This window comes from Argopecten irradians, chromosome 14 (genome assembly GCF_041381155.1).
Source record: "Argopecten irradians isolate NY chromosome 14, Ai_NY, whole genome shotgun sequence".
Taxonomy (NCBI): domain Eukaryota; kingdom Metazoa; phylum Mollusca; class Bivalvia; order Pectinida; family Pectinidae; genus Argopecten; species Argopecten irradians.
The window spans coordinates 7,162,813-7,175,437 of record NC_091147.1 but is presented as its reverse complement, the minus strand read 5'-3'; the positions used below and the strand labels follow the sequence as shown (position 1 = coordinate 7,175,437).

Sequence of the window (12,625 nt, the reverse complement as noted above, 5' to 3'; positions counted from 1 at the left end):
ATCATGTTTGTTAGCTGTAAACGCAGATGAACAAACATTACATTGCACAAACACGTGTACATGTTAAAGTGAAATCAATTTGTTTTTTCGATAGTTATATCCCTGTACGGGATAAAAGGCGAGACCAGGTAAATACTGTAGGGCGTCTGATTATACAGTTACATGATACACCTCGTGATCTAAATAAAAGAATGTATCATCTATTTACCTGACATTTTGTATAAAATAATCTTAAACTTCAGATCTAATATCAAATTGCGTCTAAAGTTTAATAGAAAATACTCCCACGACTTGCCCTCTTTATATTACTAAAGTAGTTATTTGACCGTCAAGATAAACGTAAACAAAGTATATTTTAGCAAAACGTCATGTCATGGCAGAACATAGTATTCCTCTTATTCAAGTCAACGTCCTCAACATCCTTGGTCATTTAAAAGTCATGCTTGTTTGTGCTTAGGGTTTGTGGTTTACCAGTATTGTGTCCCCTTGTGATAGTGGTAGGTAAACATTAGGTATACAGAGTCTGACAACTGTCGTCTAGGAATAGAAAGGAATCTGCCACACAGGGGAAACAATTTAATTTAATACAACCATGACCATCTTTTTTGAACGAAAGCATAACAAATCACAGGATATGCAGGTTTGGTTTGGGTTACTATATTTAGAGTTTTATTAACAAGCAGGGTCATTTAATGACAGCAGTGAGTAACCATGCGTGGATATCAGTTTGGTTAGGATTATTAAATTAACGTCATGAAATGGTCAGGGTCACTTATGAATAGCCTTCCATGCGTGTAATATGTTGTAGTGTGTGAATCTCTGTATGTTTGGGAGGCTGCGGTATATTCGTGTTGTGTCTATTTATTATAGTGGATCTCTAGCTACAACTGTATATCACTGGAGACACCAAACTAACAAATCTCACCCGGACAACGGTTAAACTAGTCGCCCCACTCCCTATATGCTGAGTGTTAAAGAGAAGCAGAAACTACATATACCACATTGCTAGCCTATAGTGTTTCAGGATAAATGCGATAGTTATAAGTACGTGTATGTATTGTGCTGCTACAGAAACATTTTTCGAAAGTGAAATGCAGAATCACTGCTGTCATATAAAGTTACGACATTGTGAAATGAATTAAGTAAGTTTTTATATGACCAATTGACGTGGGTGTTTTACGTGTATAACATGTACAAAATGTAATAAATACTATTTCGTGAGTTTATTGCTATGGATAAAACCCCACAAGATACAATTATTAAGACTAAGCTAATGTCTTATATTGTTTCGGTCTACTAACGCAGCTAAGCGGGGTCATCGTCATGCAACATTTACTAAAGTATCGAAGACAAACCATCACGGCATCTGTAAAATGATACTGGTAGTCTACCATGGTACTCTAGATATGGTATAGGACTGACTGGCGTGACGATACTAAATGGTGGGGTAACATTTATTGTACAGGGAAATATTGTCAAAAAGTCACTTAATCATACTGCTTTGATATCACAATCTCTATAGATAAAGATAAATATTGTTTTAAGGAAAACCAATAAAATCATAGCTTAATTACGACTTTATTATATATTTAGCACATTATCTAATTAAGTATTAATCAGTTAATCTCCAAAATACGTACTTTCCATACATAACTTGCAAAATATGATCTGGAAAATAGAAAAAAAAATATCAAACTGCGAACTGATGCGAGGACCTGATGATGGCAAAAGAAAACATAAAGTTAATTTGATGTAACGTAAAAACAAATTAGAAATCAAATGCGGTTCTTTCAATTTGAAATAACATTTGGTGATAATTTATATCGAATCTCAATCATCTCTGACAACTATAATACACGGAGCTCATATTGAACGAATTTTGATTTAAAGTCATTGTTATGATTGTATGAAAAATTATTAGTTTTGCTGATTCCAACCAAATATTTGTTTTTATTTGTAACTATTTATTCCAATTAATTCAATCTTAATCAACCCATATAAAACACATAAAACAAATAATGTAACAATGTTTAAATAATATCAGCAAATCAATAAGCTTATACACCACTCGATCTAAAATGATTTGTAAATGTTGAAACACCATTTAAACATCAATGTTACAGTCGAAAAATATTATGATTATTAGCTTTACCATTTGTGAATAAACAATCCAGCTATAACATTTAATTGTAAACAAATCTTATTGTAACTGATATTGTGTCAATTAACGGGCTTCCGACAAGTTACTGTATTACTGTTTTAGAGTATAAACCTGTCGATATCTTGTGTATTTGTCCTACAGAGGGTCGTATGCAGGAGACTGTCCTGATATGATTGTAGTTATTTCAAGAACGTTATTCAAGAAACACAGATTGATTTTAAGTTATATGAAGCCAATTAACGGGTTTACGACAAATGAATGTAACAATATCTGATTCATTCGTCCTACAGAGCATGCACCTATGCAGCATGATTGTGGTTATTTTATGGGCGTTAATCAAGATAACGTCAAATTATGAAGTGCCTCCCTATTAACAAATGGTCTGGGAGTGGCCAAATTTGGATTCATTTTTGCTCCCAATCAAACAGTGAAAGCGTTGACGATGGTCGCAATTGAAATCGAGTCAGAACTAACTGCATTATACATGTAATGGTTTTGCAAGCAAATGAAATATAGAGATAATGGTCCGATATCTGGGAGGGCAAGATAATAAAAGCCACATAAGAAACGTGATGAAATTCTGGTACATGTAGTTTATATAATTAGTTTAGTTAGAAGATTTGTTAATTCTACGAAAATATGGGTGTTGGAACATAACACTTGTAAGTAAGTAGTTTTTGTAGTCTAAATTACATATCCATGTTTGTTGAAGGTAAAAATACATATTGATTTCTATTTTAAAACGACTCAGTAAAATTGATTAAACACTTTAATTAAAAACGCAGTAATATAATCAAATAAAGTTGTATTTATATTCTTATATATATCAATATGTGGAACCATAAAAAAAGAATGGCAAGAATCTAATAAAACTCTAACCCCTAAATAGTATATACAGGTATACATAAACGTAAAACTCAATGTGTTCTACGATAAATACTAGATTACATGATCCATGTAAATGATGATATGGTCAAATAACCAAGTACAAATAAAACGTTGGTGTTAATTGTTCATTATAGCGGTACACACTAATTTCTATTAGATATTTGATGCTATTTTTTCTATAGACTGAACGAATTGTACAGAATGTTACGTTGGATATTTTAAAAGCGGTATAGTTATTGGTCAAACTGAACTATTGGATACGATATTAATGCACCGAAACTCAATTTGTTAAATTTATGTGAAATCATGCAAACGTATCCATAAGAATGTCCTTCCACGTTTGTCAATGATTTCATAAACCCAAACGATATTGGGATTATATTTCAATATTCACATTACTACTAAAATGTGAATTCATACATTGATGTTAAATGTGGGCCTGTCTTTCGTCATTGACCCCAAAGCGTTTTCTGGTTTATGACGGGATTATATGATGTACCTTATTTTTGTTCTTTTATATAACAAAATGCATGACAATAATATTTTCTTCTCATAATCGTAATCTCGTAAAATTCCCATACATATATAAATACCAATTGGATAGGTTAAAGATGCTCCACCGCTGACGAGTGGTATTTTTTCTATCAAAAACAGAAGCAGACGAACAAGTAGTTTGCTGCAGTTACAAAAGTTGCTTACTTTACACCATTATCAAGTTTGAACTTCTTGTTTTACTTCAAGACAAAAATAATTAATTGTGTCCCAAAAAAAGTCCATGGCACATTGCCCTTTATGAAACGAAGACCTGACTGCGCATCCACCAAAAGCAAAACAAATTATTTTTTTTCTCTTCTTAATTAGACATAATAAAACACCAATCATTGTTCAAATGATGAGTATCGTTTATGCTCTGTTGGCGCTGGATCATCTTTAAGATCAGCTGCTGTCACGAAATCTTAAATAATAGTGTATGGGAGAGCTCGACGTGTATAACGCCATTGCAGTAACGACAGGGCTATATTGAACAGTACAATGCTCTCTCACCCTTCATCAATGAAACTTACATGTACTTGTAAAATTAATGTTATTGGCAATGAAAGTGTGTTACAATTCGGTATAGTTGTAACCTCAAATTATTTCAGGGTCGTCTCAGGTCAATTCCACAATCATTCAAAGTAGAAGCTGCCGCCCGATGACTTGCTTGTATCTTGTTTTCTCTCTTTACAAATGTTAGCGAGAAATAAGTGTTTGTCGGCCTTGTTACGGGGTGAAAGACTGACATTTATGTCGTATTGCCTTCGGACTATTAATGCATAATTATATAATGTTCAAAATTGAAAAAAAAATGAATAAACACTTGCACCACAATGATAATGTAAATTTTTGAATGGTTTCACAACAATTTTCAGACAATGCTATTGTTGATCAGATTCTTTGTTAAATCATGTGAAATGATATCTACATTGTCCCTGCTATAAAACAGAATATGAAACAGTGAATCTAGTGGGATTATACCTAACAAACACAATTGTCCTTCGGTACAAATGTAAGTATGTTTCTAAAACATATACATGATGTAGAAGCATGAGAATTTGTTAAAATTATATTATGACAATCATCACAAACATAAGCATACTACATATGTATAGGAAATAATGTCAATGACAATGAGCAGTGTCTGGTGTCATTATGTGGACAACGGACCAAGTTCCATAACAACTTACACCATCAGATACCCTAAAATCCCAATAATAAGCCGCAGCCAAAATAATTTTTTGGTAGAAAATCCCAGGCTTATTTTCAGGACTGGCCTTTCCCGTAAGGTATGCTAGCCTTACTTACGTGACCGGCTTACTTTCAAAACAATTCAGCCGTGTTTAGATTTAATAGATATACCGACTGTATGAAATCCAAGGCTTACTTCCAAGACTAGTCTATTTTCAAATCAGACATATAATCGAGATTTTAGGGTATAAGAGATCCCAGCTTTTACCCCGTATCCTACCATTCATGTCCTATCCTCTTTCTCACCCTTACCTCCTTCCTTGCTTACTTTTCAGCAAAGACAACTAGAAACATAACAAAGGGATTTCGTAATTGTTCCATACGAAATGGACATTTTCCTTAATGTGATGTTTTTGAAGAAAACGCTAAAAATGAAATGATTATATTGAAGACGAAATAAGATACGCGTCAGAGACTGCTTGTCACTATGACAATGTAAAGACTACCAAACCTTGGTACACTATAGATAACTGGTGACAAATCAGTATATTTTTCTAACCAGATAGAAAACCTGCGAGTTAAGCATTTTAAAAAAAATTATATTGCAATACCTAATGATGATTAGAAACGATACAATTATTTGTCTGTAGGAAAAAACATCTGACAAAGCACGCAGCTCCAAAAGTGTTATTTCTTAGTAGCAATCTAGACTTAAAAACAAATACATAACTCGCATAAACTGATCAAAGGGCACTCATTTCACCCAAGGTTGTCTTTTTTCGAAAACTTTCCGTTAATTTATTTTCTTATTGACCTCGCCGACATAAAATCATTAACGTTATTATTATGTGAACTCATTAGGGAAATCATTAACCTTAAAAACCCTGGTTTATCTAAATGGACTGTACATGATAAAGCAGTACATATATCGACGTCATTAGTATATGTATAATTTACACTGGTCTTACTTATTCACAAAATCTGTGGTTAGAACGAGGGGTCAAGGATCATATCTACTTGACCACAGCCGCCGGGTCCAGGTTCTGACCGGGCCTTGGGCCAAAATCCTTATACATTCATCATTACCACGAGATAAGCAGTGTAAGTGTGTAAGCTATCTATACAAACACATGGCCTGTGTCTTTCTATGTTTATTTACAATATTCTCCAAACATACCATTGATATTATACTTTTCTCACATTACTATATCATCTCAAGAGCTGATAATACCATCACCGGTCATTTTCCGGTTTAATAGTGAAATTGAAGCTTGATGATGCCAAATCAATGACTTAAGAATTTGTTAAACTATCGATTATTAAAATTGAAAATAAAATATAAATAAACTGTAATATTCTACAAACAGTGTTTGTTGTTTTGTTAGACTTTTCAATCAGCAGTACTACCAGAAGATTCTAGCCCACGAAATCCTGACTTCTATCGACAGCTGTAATTTACTAAACATGTATGTTTATCTACACAACTATCTCTGTGGTAGTTTTTATGGCCAGTTGTTAGAGGTGTCCGCCCGAGGATTACCTTAAGATGGATACTCTGATACTATCATACCTGTGTCCAGTTACGAATATGAATTACATGTAAGATTCACAGAAATACATTTACAAAAGTTTACATTGATTAAATGTCCCCACCTTAGTGGTGTCAATGCCAAACATATTCTTAACCTCCATATAGCGCTACATACTCAATACATGAATGTTCCTTACCCGAGACCAAAGCCTTCTATACCTTGTAAAACTGGATAGGACGTTAGGGAAATTCTAAAGTTACCTTCCATATGTCATGCTTTCCCTTAAACCATTTAAAATAAAGAGATTACAGTGCAGTAAGGGATTCAACGGAAGGTGGATTAAGTGTTTCCTCATATTGAAGGTATATCTGTTGACATTCTTGTTTTATGAATAGAATGATAATATACTAATTAATGTGATTAGTTTGGCAAAGCCACCGTGACATTATATCGACCGTGACTAGAGAACAGGGGAGTAGTATTATCTACAACATATCCACAAACTTATCCATGGGTTAAATTTCCTGACACATTCACGCGTGGAAATTCCTTAGAACTACTTTAATTTACCTCAGAACTTAAGACATTCGTACTGAATAAGGCTTACCAGGGCTGCGAGACTATTTTACATATCAATGCAAAATGACGAATCTTGGATCGTATAAAAATAACAAACCAATTGTATTATGGTAACTAACATGTCCAAAGGAACAGTTTTCGACATACTTATTACTTCCCAAAGTCAGAGAGATAAGTTATTGCAAAAAGATAGAGGGAATGTTTTATAACGTTAAACAGCTATACTCAGTATCGTAATGACGTGAACTAATAGTTCCGTCCTTATTAAAGGGGGTTCATTTTAATGTTAAAAGTGTACGTCATAAAACCAAGCAGTATAAGTATAAAGCATATACACAATTATAACTTATAGACTATATGTTACAACGTACATCCATTTACTCAAAAACTTTTCATATCAATGACGTCGAATTAAAATTATGGTTCAGTACTAACAGCAGTGAGCGGCCAATTGCATACCTCTCAAAATGAACGATCATTTCCAATCAACATATATTTTGAATCATACACTAGACAGTCCTCATACCTTATGATTTGTAACCAGAATACCATTTGGAAAGGCATTCGTGGTAGTGTGCAACTTATTGTATGAGTTCAAGATGATTTTTTCCAGATTCAGAAAGGATTAAAAAATAAAATGGATTCATTCGATTATACATGTGATATATGCGTTCTAGTAAGTAAGATTATACACAATGACTACGTATACGTGTGCTTAGTTGTAGTATATGATGCTGATGTATAAACATAAACATCCCGTGACTACACATCAATATAAAATACACCTACCTTGTACAGAGACGAGCAGGAGAACTACCCGGAGGACCATTGCTGTCTCCACATTAGAGAGCTCCATCCTGATGGTTCCAGTGATGGTACGACATATGCCTACTACCCCCTTAACTTGTCACTGCAACCCGCGACTGGTGACGTGTATTGATGGCACGGTCTGACGATTCTACACGCATTGTTATTCTATATAAACTATATATAGGTATATATATATATATATATAAAGATGGTGATACACAACCTGGGTGAACAGTGATACTGGGTTACGGGAAACGTCCGCTAACTTTGATACTGGGCTACGGGAAATGTCTGCTAACTTCGATATGATGAATTGTATTTTTTCCCCGATCCAATGCATACAGTACATATATGTTGTATGTAATTAGCACTTGTTTCTGAATTCGTATTAAAAACGTTACTTTGTTGCTTTTAAAAATCGACACATTTTTTAGTTTAAAATATGCAACAGTTATTACTTCTGTAAACAAATACAGGTACACGAACTTCTTGTTTTGTGAAAAAATATAACTCATTCTATAAATAGAGGAAAGAAACACAAACTTTCATGATAAATTACCCGAGAAAACTCTTCTTTTATTTGAACTTGCCGAATTTGATAACAATTTTTGCCTTTTAACTTTAGAGATTCTGTTATCATTATAGAACTGGTTATTGAACCAGGAGAAAGTCAGTTCCGGATGCAGAGCTTTAAAATGACAAACTATAAAAGTAACAGTTTTCATAATAGCCCGTCAATGAATGCTGAACGGAGTGTCGGGAAGAAAACAATAGTTCGGCAAGAAAACAAAGGTTTTAAAGTTCAGACTTGAAAGCGTTCGATACAGTTGTAGATCGCCTTATATCAATTTTCCTAACCTTTGCTTTATGGATTTTGAGTTGCAATTACGATTCTGTCCTTTTGTGAGGTTTTGTTTATGATTTACCATATTAGTGGTTAATGTTCTGGGTAAGTTACAGTATAATATACAACACTTATTTCCGTATAGACCGGACACACACAGTCAAATATATAAAGAAGAATCACCGTCATTATATTGATCCCCATGGTGTTCCTATCTCGTCCTGGGACGTTCTAATCATACATGTCTACACTACACATCTATATCATCTTTTGATTTTTATACTCTGTCTTGGAGGAGTTCCGGATGTAAATACGATAAGGGAATGAATGATAAACAATGAGATATAAGAACGTAATATAACAACAGAATCAGCTATCTTCATCTAGATATTTTTTTCTTTTCTTTTCTCGCTGTCAGTTTAATGTAAAAAATCGCACATATGGGAGGCCATCCTAAAATGGTCGTTACATTGTATACAATACAAGAGAGGCTGTCCCTAAATGATCCTGGGTGTTAATAGCACATTGATCGCAATCAACCTTACCATGACATCAAACTTTATAATGTTGGGTCAGTCTAAAACCCAACTGCACCAACAAACATTCATCTTATTATAACAAATTTGTATTAACAAAAGAGGTATGTTCTGTTTAAATGTCTCGTATAACTTGTATGATGTTATCTTGCCAATTGGGCACATTATCTGAATTTCACGACAGATTTCTTCAGCTACAACAATGATGTGGTACTAGACCTACGTCTTGTGACAAGTCGTTCTCTACGCAACACTAATACTGCCAATCAATTCTTTTTAACATTTTTGACATATAGTGTTTAAATTCATCAATTTGACATGTACATGTACATATGTGGCGAAGGTCATCTCTTACTAATTGGTTTTTCCAGTTTTGTTGGTTGAATTCTGCTAAATTACAGTCAACGGATGTATGCATTGAGCTAGAATGATTCGTGTACGATTTCCACTAGAAATGTGGACAAAGATACCGAGCAACACACCCTACCTAGTCGCGTTTTACGATTATTCAATTAGGGACGCGGGTGCAATTCGAACGCCCTAACTGCGCATACAAGAGTCCCAATAATAAATACGACTTATATGTCACTAGACCCTTACCAACCCTCCTGCTGAACCAGACAATGCCCACGTTTTATTTATTCAACCGAATCCAACGGTATGGATAATATTGCAAACGTTGGTCGTCTTTTCCTACAACTGAAATGTCACCTCGTAATGCGATAAAAACTCTAAATTATGCTACTACAATTGTCAATAAATCGATAAGCGAGGAATGTCTGGATCCAAGGTCCAATTAATTCGCTAACTTACAAAAGAGGAATAGTCAACGTAAAAGTGACTTGCTCCTAATAACTTTTGTATAGTAAGGTAAGAGTGACTTGTTCCGAGTAACTTTTGTATGGCCTGTATGGTGTATAATGTTAACGTAGGCTAACCAATTATTACCCAACTCAAAATGAGGTCAGAAAAGTGGTATTATTGGCTAAGCTTTTTTTAATACAACACTTTGTATATCTTTTGACAACGTTAGAAAATAGAGTCTAGCTCATTTTAAGTAGGATGAAATTCCTAAAAGTATTGAGCCTCTACATATCTATTACCCCTAAGTTCACGTAGTGCCTCAGGTCTGGTGACAAATTGTTTTCCGTTTCGTTTGGTTCATTAAGGTTTATTATTTTATTATAATAGCTATGATCATTTAAGGATGACCTCGAATATGTTTGTATGTTTTGAGAGGCTGCGGTATATTCGTGATGTGTCTCCTACTGTCCCAGTGAAGCATACCGCCGACGATAACGAACAAGCACTCCTCCCCATCTAGTCACATAAAATTAACATCGAACAAACCAGCCGTCTCACTATAGTGGTCAGAATCTAGAGCCTTCCTCACCGGGCTGAGCGCTCATCTGAAGATTAAACGTGAGGCGGGGCTAAAGGAGACGTTAGGAAAAAGAAAATAAATTAGCGAGAAAAGAAATGATAATATCCTAAATGATTGTCTTCTACGAATCTTTACATAGGGGCAGCAGAAACAATTCCAACGCACTTGCAGGGCGCAAACATTTTATTAATCAGTTCTAATCTTTGTATTAAAAATAGAGTTGGCGTGAACGTTAGCAGATACTAACTTTAGGAAATACGGAAATGTGAAATCCAAGCAGAAGAAAGGAGCAGTGTAGAATTAGATCAACTACAAGCAATTTAAAAAACGATACACTACCTAATTCAACCATAGATATGTAAGCTGACAAGGAATTGCGTTTTTGATCATATGGTACGTTTGGTGAAAACATCTATAAAATCAGGCGTATTTTTATGGTGTTATTGGAATGCTCCGTGGTAATAGTAGGTGTGTACTCTAACAAGGAAAAAATTTCACTACAATTATCTCACTTAAAATAGTTTATGTATATATCAACAATCGGAGTCATTGGTAACACTAGTTGTCGGGACAGCGTTCATATTTCACATGGATAGTTTGCATACTCGAGATCCGTCAAAATGTATACTTCAGTCGGTAGATATAGCAATACATACGAACTGGTAAAGAATGTAAGAAATATTAACTAAAATTATGAATATAATGTATAAGTATTTATAGGCGACACAAAAGATATGGAATGGCATTGTTCTCTACAATTTATAGTATATATCAGAGGTATAAATCATGATTAGTACACATGAAGCGTTGGCAGCGGTCTCTCATTATTACAGAAGCAGAATAGGCTCAAACGGCACCTCCGTGTCTTAGATCTGAACTATGATTAGTTGTTTAATAACACTTTCCGCTCTATTATCATATAGAGTTATTAACGGGCGGCCTTCTCTAAGTATAATGTGTATCGTGTGGGTTGTGTGCGCCTTGGGAGACTGCGGTACGTCCGTTCGGTGTCGGCTTGTATTTGTGGCTTTTTTTCATAATGATTTTGACTTGTCTACGCCTGGTTGTAATGGCCATCAAACCACTGAATGTACTGGTAAACAAATGTACTGTCTGTTGACGAATTTCGTATTAGTACAAACGATGAAGTCCACTATTATAACACAGCCAAGGAATACGACATGTGATGAAAGAATGTCAGTCCTTCTTAGCCGTCAATAGGCAGACTTACTCATGTCAGTGGGACAGTGTCATACACAGAAGGGAGCCGGGAAGATTTGAGGATATAGACAAAGTATGAACACTAAAGCGGCTACTACACAGCAATTATCTCCGTCTGAAGTATCACACACCATATCCACGGAAGACCGTCCTTATATGACCCTGGCTGTTAATAGGACGTCATCAACCAAACACTCTGAGGAGAAGGTTAGATAAGTCTGAGTAACTTTCCCGACAAGATAATGAGGATGTTCTGTCATCCATTTCCTGTTTAATATTTTTCCGGTATGTGAGTGGTCTGTTTGCCGGTGTATATATATATGCACGGTAATAGTACAGGGCCACTGGACGATATAACAACACCGTATGATTGGAAAACATCGTGCATACAGGGAGTGTGACGACTGGTTCGCCCGTTGTAAGTATGATATGACCGGGTGGGGTGTGTTGCTTTGTGTCTTCGGCAGCATGCATATATGCTACAGTAATATAGCACTATAAAAAGGGCAACAGTTCCACTATACAAGACATGCATATACCGCAGTCTCCCAAAACACATACACGAACTCTACACACGAAACACACCCCATACATTGTTTCACTTAATAACGCATTACAATGTCTGACTATTACTTACATTGTAGCAAATAAAATAAAATCATTTTACTAGATCTGGTACAGATTGGAGACAAGTTTTCTTCATAAACAGGTTCAGTTGATAGATTAATATGTGTTACTATATATTGTATCAGTCATTGTAGTCTCTACTTTTGTCACGATTTGTTTCTTGGAAAATTAACTGAAAACTCCAATTTTTACAGGAATCAATTTTTTGACATTAAATATGGCTTGTAAACGGGAAAACATGGCGCGATGCTATAAAACTTAAGAATGTGAACAATATGGGAAAGCCGGACTGTTTAACCTCCGAAGGGGTATGTTCAT

General features: G+C 34.9%; 1 protein-coding gene across 2 annotated transcripts in view; it reads right to left on the bottom strand.

Annotated features, from left to right (window-relative positions):
• The window catches only part of LOC138307307 (cysteine-rich venom protein pseudechetoxin-like), a 31,600-nt gene extending 23,735 nt beyond the window's left edge, over window positions 1-7,865 (bottom strand). For both annotated transcript variants that reach the window (XM_069247963.1, XM_069247964.1), the window contains exon 1: window positions 7,675-7,865. In XM_069247963.1, coding sequence (XP_069104064.1) covers window positions 7,675-7,741 — 67 coding nt within the window. In that variant the 5' untranslated portion in view covers window positions 7,742-7,865. The remainder of the gene's footprint in view (window positions 1-7,674) is intronic.
• Window positions 7,866-12,625: the final 4,760 nt, after the last annotated feature.